Source organism: Neophocaena asiaeorientalis, unplaced genomic scaffold (genome assembly GCF_003031525.2).
Source record: "Neophocaena asiaeorientalis asiaeorientalis breed wild unplaced genomic scaffold, Neophocaena_asiaeorientalis_V1.1 scaffold124, whole genome shotgun sequence".
Lineage (NCBI taxonomy): Eukaryota > Metazoa > Chordata > Mammalia > Artiodactyla > Phocoenidae > Neophocaena > Neophocaena asiaeorientalis.
The window spans coordinates 15171293-15189181 of NW_020174135.1; the positions used below are offsets into that span (position 1 = coordinate 15171293).

General features: G+C 46.1%; 1 protein-coding gene across 1 annotated transcript in view; it reads right to left on the reverse strand.

Annotated features, from left to right (window-relative positions):
- The window catches only part of LOC112406155 (O-acyltransferase like protein), a 65650-nt gene that overhangs the window by 16469 nt on the left and 31292 nt on the right, over positions 1 to 17889 (reverse strand). The window contains 5 exon segments of the mRNA XM_024754866.1: positions 5133 to 5234; positions 12745 to 12807; positions 12809 to 12836; positions 13723 to 13761; positions 13764 to 13901. Coding sequence (XP_024610634.1) covers positions 5133 to 5234; positions 12745 to 12807; positions 12809 to 12836; positions 13723 to 13761; positions 13764 to 13901 — 370 coding nt within the window.

Genomic DNA, 17889 nt, shown 5'->3' on the forward strand with positions numbered 1-17889 from the left:
GATAACCGATATAAAAAAATATTGAGCTATTTTACATTATTTTTCTTTTACTGAGCCTTTGTTTAGCCGCACCACGCGGCTTGCGGGATCTCAGTTCCCGGGCCAGGGATTGAACCCAGACCACGGCAGTGAGAGTGCAGAGTCCTAACCACTAGACCACCAGGGAACTCCCTTACCAAGTCTTTAAAAGCCGGTGTGTATTATACATTTGTAGTACATCTCACTGGTCCACCCGTGTCTGGTGGCCCCTATTGGACACCGTGGGAGACACGTGCAATTCTGGTGTGGATTCTGGGTGGGCCTCCATCAGAGCCCTCTTTTTTTAAAGAACATATGTAAGACTGCAGGTCTGTGCAACAAGGATAGAGCACGTGACCCAGCAGCACCTCTGAACATCTCGGAAGGGGCATCAGGGCCTGGGGTGGGGTATGACAGACAGGGAGGGCAGGGCTGCTGGAGGAGCAACCCCCCCCCCCCCCCCCAAGATAGGGGTCAGCACCCTGCCTCTGGTCTGCACCCAGGCCCGGACCTGTGGGACTCTTCTCCTCCCCACAGTGATGACATCCTTCACAGAGAGCGCCAGGTGGGCGGGGGAGTGGTGGGTATTGGGGAACAGAGCTGAAATTGCTGATCCGATTCAGAGAGAACGGACGCCAGTTATGCCAAGATGCGACTCCCCAGATCAGCTCAGGCGACAGCCTCAGAGTCCTCACTGGGTCCTGGGTCCTGCCAGATGAGGCATCTGACCACGCTGCTTCGCAGCTGCTCCCACAGGCCTCGGGCTCTCACCTCCCGGCCTCCCTTCCCACCATCTGTCCCCTCCGTCTCCCCGGGGAGAGGAAGTCAGCCCCCTGCTCCCCTCTGAACCAGAGTTCAGGTCAGATGTCCTCAGGAGAGGGCAGGGTAGAGGCCAGTGTCCAGCCCCAGGCAGCCTCCGAGCTGGGGCCAGTGGGGGTGGGTGGAGGCTGCTGGGTGGACCGTGCCTGGGGAGGTACAGGGGAAGGAACGTGAAACATGATTTCTAGTTTTGTCTAAATTTTTCACACTGAGAAAATCATATAATTTCTCCCTTTGCTCTTCTGTGGAAAAGGGGGCCGATGGTTCCTTAAATTCTTCTAAGAAGGAGCATGGTTCCTGCCTCCTAAGATTTTCTGAGAATCAAAGGAGATCAATAAGAAAACTGAAACGTGGGAAGCATCATATAAATGTACATGCGCTTCATTTTTGTCCAACCTTGAAGTTTTAAAGTCAAAGTGGGTTTTCAAAGATTTTAAAGTGTGACACCAGCCTGTGTCATGGGGGTGTGAGAAGCAGGCCTTCTCGTACCTGGCGGGTGGGAAAGTCCATTGGAAGATATCCATCAGAACGTTAGATGCACCAAATCATGGATTCCACTTGTAGGAATTTACCCTGCAGACGTGCCCAGACAACTGCACAAAAATGTATAGACTTTGCATCATCGTCTAAGATTGCAAAAAACTTGGAAATTACCTTCATGCCCATTCATGGGGACCGGTTAAATATGTGATGCATGGGCCACCCACATGGCGCCATCCCAGGCAACATTAAAATCAGTGAGGTGAGCCCTTTCATGCAAATAGAGAAATATGCCAGCACTAAATCATTAAATAAAAAAAGCTATGTGTAAAATAATGCTGCATTAAGCATACTCCTATTCATGGGGACAGGGTACGGGGTGGGGAAAGTACAGGTAAACAATATGCGGAAAATCCCTGCAAGTATGAATTCATAAGAAACTGTTAACACAGGTGTCCTGTGGGAGGTAAGACTGGAAGGGGTGCCTTTATTTTTAGTACATGACCTCTGTTTTAGTTAGACATTATTATCAACAATTTTTTTAATCTACTAAACTAATTTTTAACATGTGGCTCCTAGTTGGAATAATCACACAGCTGTAAGGGTCTGGAGCCTCTACTCTCCTCGTTCCCGTGAGATAACATCTGTAAGGGCTTACGCCTAGAAACTGGGTTTTTGCCTTTTCTATAACTTGCAGTAGCCCGCACTTGGGCCCCCCTCTTCTGCCCTCTCCCCAGTCTATTCTCTGCCCTGCAGCCAGAGTGATGCTTGCAAAATGTAAATCTGACCATGCCACTCCCCTACAGGAGTCCTCCGAAGGCTTCTGCTCTCAGAATAAATGGAAAGTCCTAAAGACAACCCACTGGCCCTACAGACCTGGGCCATCTGCTCCCCTCCCCTCCCCTCCCCTCCACCTCTCTGCCCTCATTCCTTCTGTTCTCCAAGACACTTGTTCCACTCTGGCACCTCTGGGCTCTTTGAGGTTCTGCAAACACATCAACCACGGCTCCCTCCTCAGGACATTTGCTCTTGGTTCCCTTCCATGGATCCTTCTTTGCTCACGGAATTTTTTTTGCTTAGAACATTCCTTTAATTCCTTCAGGGTCCTGGATAAATGTCACCTTCCCTGACTACCTTTCCGGTGGAAGACCCTCTGTCTTTCTTCCTTCTCCAAATTATCACTTTGTGGCTCTTATCATCACCGACCTATTATAAATGGATTTGCATATTGCAGCTTAGTGTTGCATATTTGTTTATTTATCTTTTGTCTATCTCTAGTCACTAGTCTGTAACCCCCATGCCAGAGGCACTTGCATGGCTTCTCAACTGCTGAATCCTTAGAGCCTAGAACGGTGCCTGGTACATAGTGGACCCTCAATAAATATAGAAAGAGCAAGTGAGCAAATGATCTTACTTCCACTCTTCTTGGAGTTAAAAAGGCAAGTAATAAATCATAATTGAGTAAGAACAGTGAGTCTTGCCATCATGAATGAGAACATCAGAATAGCTAGGAGCATGGCTGCTTGTTCACTGGGTTTACCTTAAAGAGGATGTTTTAAGGTTGGTGATGCTTCCCTTATTTTTCTTTTGTGTGTGTGTTCATTTTGTTTTGTTTTTGGTGTGTTTGTTTTTTTAGCCACACCACTCGGCTCGTGGGATCTTAGCTTTCCAACCAGGGATTGAACCCGGGCCCTCGTCAGTGACAAAGTTTTGTCCCGGGTTGGACTCACTCTCTTCCTGGCTCCCATCTGGCACTTGGCTCCCATCTGGCACTCTTCCAGCGCTCTCCATCTCAAGAATTCATTACCATCCTCCATGTCGCTTGAGCTGGAAAATCTGAGTGTCCTTGATCGGCCCCCTCTCCATTCCCACTGCCCATCGCCAGTGCACGTCCTGCAACAAGTTACTCACTGGGATCCTCGCCGCCATCTTTGCTCCATGAGGCCTCACCACCTCCCCCCCCCCCCCATGCTTTATCTGCCTAGTAAAACACGTCTTGCTCTTCAATCCGTAGCTCCAGGAGTTTTCTTCTGAAGCAAGAGTCCCAGGCAGAACCCACCAGGCCATTGGATCCCACATCCCAACCCCTAACAACCCATCTTGGCATTTATCACTAAGAACCCTTGGCCTGCATGCCAGTCCCTCTCCTCCAGAAGATCACAGGGCAGGACAGGCTACTCAACCCAGTGCCACGTGCCCAAAAGATATTGAAAGAGTAAGCATTCCGTCAAGCATTCAGAACGAGGACTAGATTTAATAGAGCTTGGGGCACGTGGGATCTTCTGCCGCGGCACGCGGGCTCTTTGTTGTGGCGCACGGGTTCTCTCAAGTAGTGGCGTGCAGGTTTTTAAATTTTTTTCTCTCTATAGTTGTGGCGTGCGGGCTCCAGAGCGCGTGGGCTCTGTAGTTTGTGGCACTCAGCTCTCTCATTGAGCCGTGCGGGCTCAGTAGTTGTGGCGTGCAGGCTTAGTTGCCCCTCAGCATGTGGGATCTTAGTTCCCCGACCAGGGATCGAACCCGTGTCCGCTGCATTGGAAGTCAGATTCTTTACCACCAGACCACCAGGGAAGTCCCTATTTTCATTTTTGAGATGAGAAAACTCAAGCACAGAAAGGTTGAGACACTTACTCAAGGTCACACAGCTGGTAAATGACTGAGCCAGAATGCAAGCCCAGGCAGACCAGAGTCAGACCCTACCTAGTCCATTTGACGAACCCAGAAGATTGTTTCAAAGCTTCCCTTCCTGTTTTGTGACAGTGTGGTGTAACAAGAGAGCCATAGACCCTAAGTAATGAGATCTGGGCTCAGCAACAAACCATGATTTAGAAAGTGTATAAATGAAGGGTTTGGGTTACATGAGTTGAAGTTCCCTTTTCTCCTCAAACTTCTGCTGTCTCATTACATCACTGCCGCTCTGCTATCCCATTGGTTCCATATTCTGTCCCAATATTGTATTCCTTCCTGCTCCGACCAACCACACGTTAGTCCTGCTCGACAGTGGAATGACCATCGTCCCAAGCTTCAAACAGCCCCTCTCCCAGTTGTATCTTATTCTATTTTTATCATTACCATTAGTCTCTTATTTACAGGATCCAATTGCTATTAATTTATATGAGCCATACAAATTCTGTCGAACATAGATTCCGTGAGAATCTGAATGTATGTTTAGTGAAACCTGCTGTCCATCAGCTGAGGAATAAGGGTGTTTTTGCTGGTTTAATATAGTTCAAGTTCTATTAGGACAAATACCATGAATAAGGCTTCCCTGGTGGCACAGTGGTTAAGAACCTGCCTGCCAATGCAGGGAACACCAGAGCCCTGGTCTGAGAAGATCCCACATGCCACGGAGCAACTAAGCCCGTGCGCCACAACTACTGAGCCTGCGCTCTAGAGCCCACGGGCCACAACTACTGAGTCCGCGAGCCACAACTACTGAAGCCTGCGTGCCTAGAGCCTGTGCTCCGCAGCAAGAGAATCCACCACAATGAGAAGCCCGCGCACCGCAACGAAGAGTAGTCCCCACTCGCCACAAATGGAGAAAAGCCCACGTGCAGCAATGAAGACCCAATGCAGTCAAAAATAAATAAATTTAAAATAAACTAAAATAAAATCTAAAAAAAAAAAAGTACCATGAATACTGGTATCTTCCACTGACAAAAGCCATTATACCAGCAAGAGCAACCGTATTTAAGGAAAAAAATTATTTTTCTCAGTTTATTTTTCTTGGAAAATTCTTTCAAAAGAGGGTTAAAGACTAAAAATTAATAAATGATTACACAGCAATAATGAATTAAGAATTTATATAAATAACCTACTTTGTAAGGCAACTGAGAAAGTATCTGAGTATGACTTTAGGGGTCATTCCTTTGTCTGAATTCCAACGCATCTTTAAAAAGGACCTTGCACTTAACCAGCCACTGAAAGAAAGAGAAGAATAGATCACAGGAATGATTTATCAGTGATACAGTTCATGGGTTAATTTGGTTGTCTCTCTCAGGACACAGTAAGTTACGCTGCAGTAATAAAACATCTTCAAGTCTTAAAACCATAATGTTTTTTTCCTTGTTCATGGTACACGTCCGTGGCCAGTCACCTTGGGCTCAGCAACTTCCTCACTATGGGAGGCGGGCTGATGGAGCGGCCACTAACGGACAGTTCAGCAGTGACCATGGCAGAGGACATAGGACAAGAGCGTTCTGGAGGGCCTCAAGTTAATAAGTAAATGTTCTAGCCCAGACGTGACATGTTTAAAGTTGTCAGCATAATAGTAAGACCAGGTACTACTCATGCGTCAAGCCTAGTGATGGAGCCCACCCAACCATCATGGGGCCAGGAAGTGGAATGTTACCAAGTACCTGGAGGGAGGAGAACCAGAACTACTTGGTGATTGACACTAATAACTACCACATTGGTCTTTTGAAGTCATAACATCAAGGCTTTCCATTTCTGTAGTGTCACGTCATTTTCAAAGCACTTTCACTAATGGTGTTGGTTTTGCTTCTCCAGCCATACCAAACAACTCTGCAGTAAATGTTGGTTGAGTGAATGACTGAATAGATGAATAAACAGCCCTGCTAGGCAAAAGGGAAAATATTACCATCCCTGCTTACCTAGTCAGGAAATTGAGACTCAAAGACTAAGTGGGCTGCCCAAGATCCCAGTTAGAATTCTTCTTAACCGACGTATCCTGATGACAAATTCATTACCCAGAACATTCAGCTAAAGAAACTGAGGCGATGCCTTTGACGGTAAGCAAGTATGTGAGTGAGCTTCCCAACCATTTTTTCCCCAGTTTTGTTGAGTTATTATTGACATACAGCACAGTATAAATTTAAGGTGTACAGCATAAGGATTTGATTTACATACGTCATGGAGCAATGATCACAATAAGTTCAGCAAACATCCATCATCTCATAGAGACACAAAATTAAAGAAATAGAAAACAAATTGTTTTCCTTGCGATGAGAACTCTTAGGATTTCCTCTCTGAACAACTTTCATATAAAACACACAGCCGTGCTCATTACGCTTACCATGTTGTACATTACATCCCTGGTACTTATTGGTCTCATCACTGCGAGTTTGTACCTTTTGAGTTTCCCAATCTTTTGACACTTATACCGATGACCCTTGTGGGTGTTTCACTAAAGAACAAACGTGTTGGACTTCCCTGGTGGAGCAGTGGTTAAGAATCCACCTGCCAATGCAGGGGACACGGGTTCACGACCTGGTCCAGGAAGATCCCACATGCCGCGGAGCAACTAAGCCTGTGCACCACAGCTACTGAGCCTGTGAGCCACAACTACTGAAGCCCGCATGCCTAGAGCCCGTGCTCCACAACAAGAGAAACCACCACAATGAGAAGCCCGTGCAGCACGACGAAGAGTAGCCCTCGCTCACCGCAACTAGAGAAAGCCCGCGTGCAGCAACGAAGACCCAGTGCAGCCAAAAATAAATAAATAAATTAAAAAAAAAAAAGAACAAATGTGTTTCCTCTTGCAAAATAAGGCTGTGTATGTGTTGGGCAGGATTTGGAAGGGATCAGGGAGGGTTGGAGAATGCCTTTATTCTCTTCCAGCAAGAGTTTCTTTAGAGATGCAGCAAATTGGATTCACTATAATAGGAACAAAATTTATAGAGACATGTAAAAGAGAGCGCTGAGTTGAGGAAGTAGCACAGCCAATTCTGATTCCAGCCTCCTCTTAATTTCCGGGAAGAATGAATCAGGGTCTCACTCTGTGTGCGGGCATGCACCATCCTAAGTTCACAAAGACAGAACAAAGAGAAAGCCTGGCAGGAAAACACACTCTGAACAAGAGAACTCGTTCCAGGAGGCTAAAAAGACCCAGTGACCTAAACAGACTGGGAAAGAATAAAATCCTGCAACACAGATGTATGAAGTCGGCCTGAGAGAGAGAAAAGGATTCCAAAACCATCACCAGTGATAATCAGAAGTGTTTAGTATTACTATGTAAATATATTAGGGACAGTGATTAAGACATAGATTTGCCATGAAAAAACATTATGTTTCAGTTCTGATTCTAACTTCCCTAGCTGGGAGGACTTGGGCAAGTTATTTCATCTCTAAACATCAACCTCCTTACCTGTAAAAATGGGCCCGATATTGCTTCCAACTTTATAGGTTCATTGTGGGATTTGTATGAGATAGAAGACTTTAATCTCTTAGCAAAATGGCAATACTACGTATCACTGTTAGTAACATTTCCATTGTTCGAATGAAAATTTTATTTAAAAGAGGATGTGCACTTTCTAAAGTAATAAAATGAAAATTGGAAGGGGAAAAGAAAAAACAGTTACTGAGACTGACAATGAGAAACAGAAGCAAATAGGAATAAAGAAGAGAGAAACGTATGTCTTCGTCTCTTTGCACTGTGTCAGGATCTGTTGGCTCCTACTCTGCCACTCTCAGCTTTTCACGCCAGGGCTGGCACGGTGGTTCTCAGACGTTAGCGGGCAGCATCATCACCTGGAGGGCTTGTTACAGTCAGAGTGCCTGATTCAGTGGACCTGGGGGGGGGCCCGAGAATCTGCATTTCTGACAAGCTTCCAGATGATGCTGGAAGAGACCATATTCTGAGGAGCACTGATAAAAGCAAGCACTCCCTGGGCCCCAGACTGAGCCCAGGGTCAGGTAGGTTATCTTTATAATAAAAAGGGTGCTTTTTTGTAGTTTTCTTGGACATCTGAAATCTCTGTGGCCTTGGCCTGTGTTGTGGATAACTCAGGGCTGACCCAATGGCTCTCTGTTGTCTCTGATTCCCACTGATGGCCCTGGGATGACCAGTGGCCTTTCGTGCCCTTCATTCTTCCCTCCTAGTGGCAAGTCTCCAGCTTGAGTTTTGCTTTGGTTCCAGCCATCCTGATCTGTCCTCGCCAGCTCCCCTCCGTGGACTTGGAGCTCTGCCAACCAGTCCTAGCCAGCCTAAGGCGTCTTTTTCTTGTCCTTACTAGTCTCCTTGCAGGGAACAGAGCTCTGGTCTTTGAACTGCTGTCCCCTGGGCGGACCTCCCCACCCTCTCCAGAGCCTCCCACCCTGCACTTGGACTTCAACTGCCTGGTTAGACCCAGCTATGCCCTCTTGGAATGTCTGGTGCCCAATGGTTCCCATATCATGGCCTTGTTCAGTGCAGACGGTGGACTCTGACCCTTGCCCGTCTGGGCTACTCTCTGTTGTCATTCTGGCCACCTCCGACCACGAGCTGCTGCCCTAGTGGTCAGGTCTCAGCTCATTCTGTGCCCTACTTCCTCTGCATTACCCCCAAGAACCTACCGGGCCAGAGTCATAAAACAATTAAGAAGTCATTTCGACAACTACTTATTGAGCAGTACTAAAAGCCTAGCACTGCTTTAGGCGATGATAACAGCAGTACCCAAAGCAGAGAAATATCCTGCCTTCTATTCCAGTGGAGAGAGACAGAATATAAATATATAAATATATAAATAAAGCGGCATCTATAGACTGTTAGATAAAGGAAAACGATAAATCAGGACACATGAAGTCTTATATGTGGAATCTAAAAAAATGCAACAAACTGGTGAATATAAAGAAAAGAAGCAGACTCACAGATAGAGAGAACAAACTACTGGTTACCAGTGGGGAGAGAGGGGAGGGGCAAAATGGGGTGGGGAAGGGTGGTACAAACTACTGGGTATAAGACAGGCTCAAGGATGTACTATACAACACAAGGAATATAGCCAATATTTTGTAATAACTGCAAATGGAAAGTCACCTTTAAAAACTGTATAAACGTTTTTGGGACTTCCCTGGTGGTGCAGTGGTTAAGAATCCGCCTGCCAATGCAGGGGACACAGATTCGATCCCTGGTCTGGGAAGATCCCACATGCTGTGGAGCAACTAAGCCTGTACGCCACAACGACTGAAACCTGCGCCCCTAGAGCCCATGCTCTGCAACAAGAGAAACCACCACTATGAGAAGCCCACGCACCACAATGAAGACCCAACGCAGCCAAAAATAAATTAAATAAAGGAATAAATTTATTTAAAAAATTGTATAAACATTTTTAAAAATTAAAAATATATATAAAATAAATAGAGAGGACAAGGGAGGCCTGCTGTGAAGGTGACATCTGAGTAAAAACCTGAAGAAGGAAAGGGAGCAAGCCACCAGGAGAGCAGAAAAGTAAGTGCTGCAGAAAATGGACCGTTATTTGTAATTCCTGTTTGGGAGCTACTTCTTACCTAAGCCAGTGGCTCATACACATTTTTTTTTTTTTTGAGAGGCCTTAGGTACACGGGCCTCTCCCTGCTGTGGCCTCTCCCATTGCGGAGCACAGGCTCCGGACGCGCAGGCTCAGCAGCCATGGCTCACGGGCCCAGCCGCTCCGCGGCATGTGGGATCTTCCAGGACTGGGGCACGAACCCGTGTCCCCTGCATCGGCAGGCAGACTCCCAACCACTGCGCCACCAGGGAAGCCCTGCTCATACACTTTCTAATGTCATGGACTTGTAAAAAAATTTTTTTAATGAGGCACGATCAGAAGATGGCTCTGTTGTTTGGCCAACACCAAGCTCTCCAGCATCCATCAGTATGTGCCTTCCTTTTTGGCCATTCCCAGCATCCTACATAGACATGTCCTTGAATCGCCTCTCTTTAATGACCTCTCTGATCCCCACTAACCATCTGGCTCCACTCCCCAGTCAGCGACTCCACGTCCTTCCATCCTTGACCCGATCCAGCCAGGCTTCCTCTTCCATCGTTCCACGGAGGCACTGTGGACAAGGTCACCAGGAGACCTTCATGTTGCCAAAAGCAAAGATCACTTCTTGGCATATTCAACTCCCCCAGCGTGAGCCCCGTAGACCACACCCTTCCTTCTTGAACTGCTCTCTTCTCTTGGTTTCCTGGTCCCTGAGGTGTCTTACTTGTCCTCCCATTTCACAGGTCCCTCATTCTCAGAGTCCTCTGGGGTTCCTCCCTTTTTTCCCAGCTTCTACAGATTGGGACACCAGAGGTCCTAGGATTCAGTAACAAGGCTTTAAATTCTGCATGGATCCCAAAGACTCCAAGATTTCCATCTCCAACTTTGACATTTCCACTGATCTCCAGACTTACACAGCCAACTGCTTACTTACCATCTCTACATGGATGTCTAAAAGGTCCCTTTATCTTAACTTGTCCAAAAAAGAAAGCTTGATTTTCCTCTCCAAACCCTGCTTCTCCAGTGTTCTCTGTCTCAATGAATACCATCACCACCTACTCAGTTACCAAAGCAAAAAGCAGAAATCGTCCTCAACACTTCTCTTTTTCTCACACTTCACATCCAATCCATCAACAGGTCCTAACATTTCCACCTCTAAGACATATCTTGAACATGACCTTGTCTCTCTATTCTAACCACCACTACTGCAGTCCAAGCCTTATCATTTTTCATCTGAAATACGGCAAAAGTCACCTGATCAACCTCCCTGCTTCTGTTCTTGACCTTCTTAGGTCTATTATTAACACAGGAGCCAGCGTGATTGTTCTTAAAATGCCAGATCATATCACTTTCCAAATTAAAGCAATCCAGCAACTCCCCAGTCTGCCAGGACCCATGTTCAAGCTCCTTAGCGTTGCTGCAAGGTCCTACATGGTCCAGCCCTGCCTGTCTCTCCTGTCTTCATCTCTTCCACCTTCACCATGCTTCAGCCTTCCTTCTGCTCCTTTAACAAGGCTCTTCCTCTCTTGCCGTAGACTTTGGTACTAGTTGCTCCCTCTGCCTGAAACTGTCTCATCCTGATTTCCCCATGGCTGGCTCTTTCTTGCCATTTGGGTCTCAGATCAAATAGCCTCTCATCAGACAAGCCTTCTCTGACCTAGTCTAAACAGCTACAACCCCCTGTTCTATTTCTTTCCTAATGTTTATTACTATAGATTGTTTCTTGTTTAGTTATTTGTTTATTGCCAATCACGCGCGCGCACACACACACACACACACACACACACACACACACACACACATATAAACGGAGGCCCCATGAGAAGCCCTTGTTTGTTTTACCCATTGATGTATCCTCAGGACCTAGAACAATGCCTGGCAAATAGGCATTCAATAGAGCATGGTTGGATGGATGAATGCCTAGCATTTAATAAAAATAGCTTCCATCTACCAGCACCATCTCCCTACGAAGGAAGGGATATTTAACCCAAAAGAGGTAGAGGCAGGCCAGCACAGTGGCTAGAACACAGACTCTGGAGTCGGATTGCCTGGGTTTAGACGATGGGTCCACCAGGACTATCCTCTTTAGTCTCAATTTTCTTATCTTTAAAATGGAGATTTTGGGCTTCCCTGGTGGCGCAGTGGCTGAGAGTCCGCCTGCCGATGCAGGGGACGCGGGTTCGAGCCCCGGTCCGGGAAGATCCCACGTGCCGCGGAGCGGCTGGGCCCGTGGGCCATGGCCGCTGGTCCTGCGCGTCCGGAGCCTGTGCTCCGCAACGGGAGAGGCCACAACAGTGAGAGGCCCGCGTACCGCAAAAAAACAAAAAAAATGGAGATTTTGTGGCCTAGCCATACAAGGAATATGACTCACCCATTAAAAAGCAGTGAAGTACCACAACATAGGTGAACTTCAAAAACATCATGCTAAGTGAAAGAAGCCAGGCACAAAAGGCTACATATCGTGTGATCCATTGATATGAAATATCTAGAACAGGTAAATCCTCAGACACAGGCAGCAGATTTCTAAAAACTGGAGGTAGGAGACACTGGGGAGAAACTGCTTAATGGGTATGAGGTTTCCTTTGGGGATGATGAAAAGAGACAGAAGTGGTGGTTGTACAACATTGTAAACGTACTAATTGCCACTGAATCATTCACTTTTAAGTGGTTAATTTTATGTGATGTGAATTTCACTTCAACCAGAAAAAGAACGAACAAACTGGGGATTTTATTATAACAGTTGTCCCTACTGTATAGGAACATTATGAGGATTGAATGAGGTAATGTTGCAGAGGACTTAACACAGTGCCTTACATTTATCAAACATTTAAGAAAATCTACCTCTTAGTAGTTAATTTAAATAAATATAGCTTTATGTAATATCACATCATTTTCTTATTTCTTCACATTTCACCATAGTGAGAACTGACAACTTGATCATGAATTTGCATCATACCACGAGCCAGAATTTGAGAACCACTGAAATAAACAATTTTGATAAATAAAATCACCTTTCGTAAAAGGCCCATTTTAGAGAGCCATCCTAAATCATTTAATAAACTGAAGATATGAAAGAGAGGAACCGGTGACAACAGTGCTGTCCAGAGACGCACGGAAGCAAAGGCCAAGGTGAGTCAACGTGAGCCATTCAATTTTTCTCACTAAAGTGAGGACAGCCACACATCCACATCCACACATCCCCAAACAAGCGGCCACAAGCACTACAGCAGAGAAAACACCATTTTACCTGATCAGGAAAAATGTGTCGACGCCGAGACAGAACGGGCCACTCCGAGAATCAAGTTTTAAGGACTCTGGCTTTCCATTCAAGCACATTACCTGTAACAGACATAAAAAGCAATATCTTTTTATCTAACAGAAGAAAATCATGTGATTTATCTTTTCAGAAGAAGCAAGAAGAACACCTTTAGCTTTCAGTTATATTGAGAGGGTTTTATGCATCCCCGTAATTCACTTAAGAGGACAACTTGGATTGGGAATAAGAGATGGTGAAAAACAAACAAACAAACAACAACAACAAATACTTCGATCAACTACGCTCCAATATAAAATAAAAAGTTAAAAAGAAAAGAGAGAGAGATGCTGTCTGAGGTAGCTCATCGTAACCGGGGCTTTGTGCTCCTTTGTGCCTCTACAGGGCCAGCAGCGCCCTTGGGGCTATAGCAGCATCACCTGTTTCTCATGGTTCAGATCTCGTGGGAGGATCTTCAAACCACACCGGGCAGGCCCCTCCCCTCAATTCTGATATGTGTGTTTGGTCCCCACTTCGAGAGTTCCGCTCTGTTGATGGGAGTACGTCTGGAGTGTAGCAGCAGAAAGAAGGTCGAGAAACACTGATTTCACACTAGTGCGCAATATTTATTTATATTTGCCAATTTTTCCAGGAGAGAAGAAAAAAGTTTCTGGATTTATTCATCATGACGAGAGGGAACCCAGCTCTTTGGACGATGAAAATACAATACTCAGCGATCACTATTCACCTGGCAATCAGGTGCCTGATTTACACCCAAGAGGAGGTAAAGCAACCACTGGACACTGGCCTGGGAAACTCACTTATGGGAAGTCGTGGCTCTGTCTCTAAAACAGAAGGAAGGCTGCTCGAGTGGAAGGCTGCGGCCTCCCGCCCTAGGGCCCAACGTGATCCCCCTACACAAAAGCTCCTCTCTTCCTCGACGGCTCGTAAAGATTCCTCAGCATTCCACACCCAAAGACAGCCATGCGGTCATCTGACCGGCGTGCCCAACACGATCCAGAGGAAGCTCAATTATCAGAGGCCAGTCAGGGCAGAGCACGTGCTTCCTGGCATCTTTGTGATCCAGAGGGCCGGCACATTCTTCTGCCAAGAAAAGCATTTCAGAGCACGGTCCATGGCTCCTAGAAATCCTGGGCGGGAGCAAAGGTGTCACTGTCCACCCTGAAAGCCAGACCAGTCCACACGCTGCCCCACAGACAAGAGGCAAAAGACACAAACGAGTGATCCTGGCCGCCACACGGACGCTCCCTCCCTGCAACCCTGGAAAGCTCAACTCAGTTCTCCGTGGTCCCCTCTTGATCTATCTGTGGACCTTTGGACTTCGTCTCCCTCCCCTATGAACCTTGACTTTCCCTAACAGTCTTGACCTGAGGTTGGTGACCCCACTCTCCCGTACAGAATACGCTCCCCGAGCTCAGTCCCCAAAATGCCAGCGCCTGCCACCCCCCGACCCAGTCCTGGTTTACAAAGGGTTGAGGCAAGCGAGATTTAGACATCATTAAGAAATCACATGCTCCATAAGGCCAGCGTGTCACTTGAAATGGCATCCCTAGTGCTTTCCCAAGAATGAATCACTTGCCAACAACATCTCTACCTGTCACGGTATGAAAACAGAGCGGCAGGTGGAGTGGAAGGTAAGGGTGCAGACCTTATAGTTAGTTGGACACGCCTGGCTCTGAATCTAGCTGTCACGTATTAGCTCTGTGACCTCTGGCAAGCGAATTAACTTCTCCGGCCTAAATTTCCACATCTGCAAAATGGGAATCAAAGTAGATCTTATAATCATGGGATTATTGTGAAAAACAAATAAGATAGTGTCACAGCTACTACCACTCACTCTTTTAAGCCCTATTGCTTTAAGAAGGGTGAATCCCAAAAAAAAAAAAAAAAAAAAAAGGGGGGATGCCCTTTTAAAAAAAAAAAGGGTGAATCCCTTCTACTTAATTTATTCCCTTTAATCTAAAACGAATTTGACTTGGCTCGTCCTGAGAGCCAATTAAGTATCTGGAATTGTGCAACGGGACCCTCCAAAACTCAAGCCAGCTCCAAGAGACTCATTTCTTCTCCAGGACTTAGCCGGGTGCCTTAAACATTGTGGGCAGAAGAAGTCCTTGCAGAATTGAAACTTATTCACAATCGAGATCTGGCTTATAACCAAGCTCTGGAAATCTAAATCAATTTCTTAAATGGAAGAGTGTAATTAACTAGCATTTTGAGGTTCCAGCTGTAAAGATGAGTTTTTCCATTGGCGTCGCTCTCAGATGTGCCTGCCTGAAGGCATGAAGCGCACCCTTCCATTTAGAAGAATTTTCTCTCCCCAGGAATTGGCACTGTCACAGCACAACCGGCGGTGTCCTACACCTCGTATCTTGGCTCCCCTCGGTTCCCCGAGAAGCCACAAACTGCAAAGCAGAGTCACGGGGCCTGGCTTTGCCCAATTCTGCCCATTCCTTTACCTCTCTGAACCTCTTCCCTCACTTTTAAACCGAGCACATTTTAGGCAGGGCTGTCGTGAGGATTCAAGAAAAATATTTGTCCAATATCTGGCCCGATGCCTAACTTGGCAAGCAAGAACTGAATACATTTTGCTGTCATTATTATTTTCCTTCATCTAAATTCTACTTGCGGGTAAACTTAACTAGCAGTAGCTATCAGATGGTCTGAAAATAACTGACCTATAGAGAAGACAGCCTCTCTGAGTCCCATTTCGCTCATTTGTAAATGGAAAGTATCACAAACCACAGGGGCACAGGGAGGGTCAGGTGAAACAGTGCATGTGGTTACCTACGTGGGGGTCCCTGGACCAGAAGCTTCAGCATCACCTGGGAACTTGTTGGATATGCACAGTCCCAGGCTCCACCCCAGACCTACAGAATCAGAGTCTTAGGGGACAGGGCCTGGGAATCTGTGTGGTGACAAGCCCTCCGGGTGATTTCAGTGCTCACCCAAGTTTGAGAAACATGGGTGTGACAGTGCTTCGAATTTCTGGATTTTCTCAGTGATTACTACTGTGAGCCCACTTTAAGCAGCAGACCACAGAGTAAGAGCCCTGGAGCCGAAATCCATAGCTATTTACTTCATGAAGACGTCCTCAAAGTCCACTGGTATTTTTCTCATCTAAATAGTAAACAGCAGGCTCACGTAACAGGAAACCATTCTAAGCAAATGCAATGATTATTTGGAGTATAAAGAACTAGGAGTCCGAAATACCCTATTTGGCTCTAAACATCTAGAAGACACAGTGGTCTTATGTTGATTTGACTTCCTGGTGAGTGTAAAAGTAGAGAGAAAAAAATGCTGAACCTAAGGGTCTCTCCATCTTGATTATTTCCAAACATTCAGGAATGTGATATTTTACTCTGATGGTATTAAACACACACACAAAAAATTGTTATAGCAATGGAACACAGAAACCCCCCATTTTGAGACCACAGTTAAATGTAGCTGCTGAAAAAGTTAACACAACCTTAGTGTCCCTATCAGGGAGAGCCTTATTTTGGGTGAAGAACCTAAAGTTTCAGGGGCTGATTCCTAGAACCATAGCAGGTGTCTGCCTGTGATCTTGTCTTAAAATGCAGGCTCTGTGGGTTAGCCTTTCACCCGATGATAAGCAATGGTGAATTTTGGTGACTGTAGGCTCACCCTCAAGCTGACAATTAGAAGCATGTGGCAGGACCCCAGAACCCAGTTGACCTCAGCAAGGTCAGTCTAGAAAGAGGTCTTGACCAGTTAAAGCCCCTATCCATTCCTCCCTCTCCTGGTTTAACTGGAAGAACAAGGAAAAGAGGAATGAATTAGGAGGAGGTGAGGACACATTATCTCATTGAATTCCTTCAACAAATCCCATGAAATGTCCCCATTTTACACATGTGGAAACTGAGGTTCCTAGAGGTCAAACAACCTGACCAAGGGCAGAGTTAGAAACCAAGGCAGGTTTGCCTGGGGTTTGCTAAGCATATGCTCTTTCTGCCAAGCCCACCCTGGAACCTTCTAGATGGCTGCCAGGGAGCATAGAGAGTTCTTGAACCACGTGAGGTGAGAAATAATGGAGAGGTCTGAGGCTTGGGGGAGCCCATCAAAACTGTCCTCAACATCTGACAGGGTCGTAATAGAAACAAGAGAGTAAGTAGATTTATTTCCTGAGACCCCAGAGGGCAAAAACCAGGGCCCAAGAGTAGAAATTATAGGGCAGCAGGGATTGCAGCCGTGCAGAAGCCTGACAATGAAACTTCCCATCACGATGGGTTCCGAGGGCTTCTGATTTGGGAAGGAGGTTGCACAGGGACCTCTAAGCCTTCTCCGTGCTTATATTATATCATCTTTATACAAACATGCTTTTGCTGTTTTTCTCATTGTTGGGGTTTTTTGTTGATGTTGCTGCTGTCTTTGTTTTTGCCTGAAGATCCAAATAGGATCTGATAAAGTCATCACTGTGCCTTCCACACTGGATGTGTTCCCTGCAGCTACTGGAGCACATATTCCTATTCTTCTGGTCCGGTCACTGAAATTTTGTTTTGTTTTTTTCCCTCTCGTTGGAGTAAAGGAAAGACAATCGCGTGGACCTCAGAGGCTCTGACAAAAATTATTCCACATCTTCTAAAATTACTTGCATGTGAGGCTATTGTTGTTTCAGAATGTGTGTGTGTATTTGCCTTGCCATATGCGCAGGTGGAAATAAAGGTAACGCTCTTGATTTTTAACTAAATCACAACCCGCTGTGACTTATCCCTACCCAGCCTGTCACTACGCTGTACCAGGTTGTCTATTTCCATTGTAATCCCTTCCTGTTTTTTGCACAATCACTCCCCTGGCTTCAGCTTATATGTAAATCATTTACCTCAGGAATGCCAGGAAGGTTCTGTGAGTCATCTGTGTAGCTGTGACACTGAAAATAGACATCGTGCTCGTGGGATGGTCCCTTAGAGGATTACCATAGTGCAATCCAATCTCTGTTCTGACCTAGACTCTGAGTTGTACAAAAACACACTGGATAATTGTACCTAAGAAAGAAAGCAGCATTTTCAGCGACCTCGCCTGAACACACTCATGGCAAACAAAGACTGAACTGTGAAGAATAGAGACCCAACATTCACTCCAGCTTTTAGAAGCTCTCGGGCA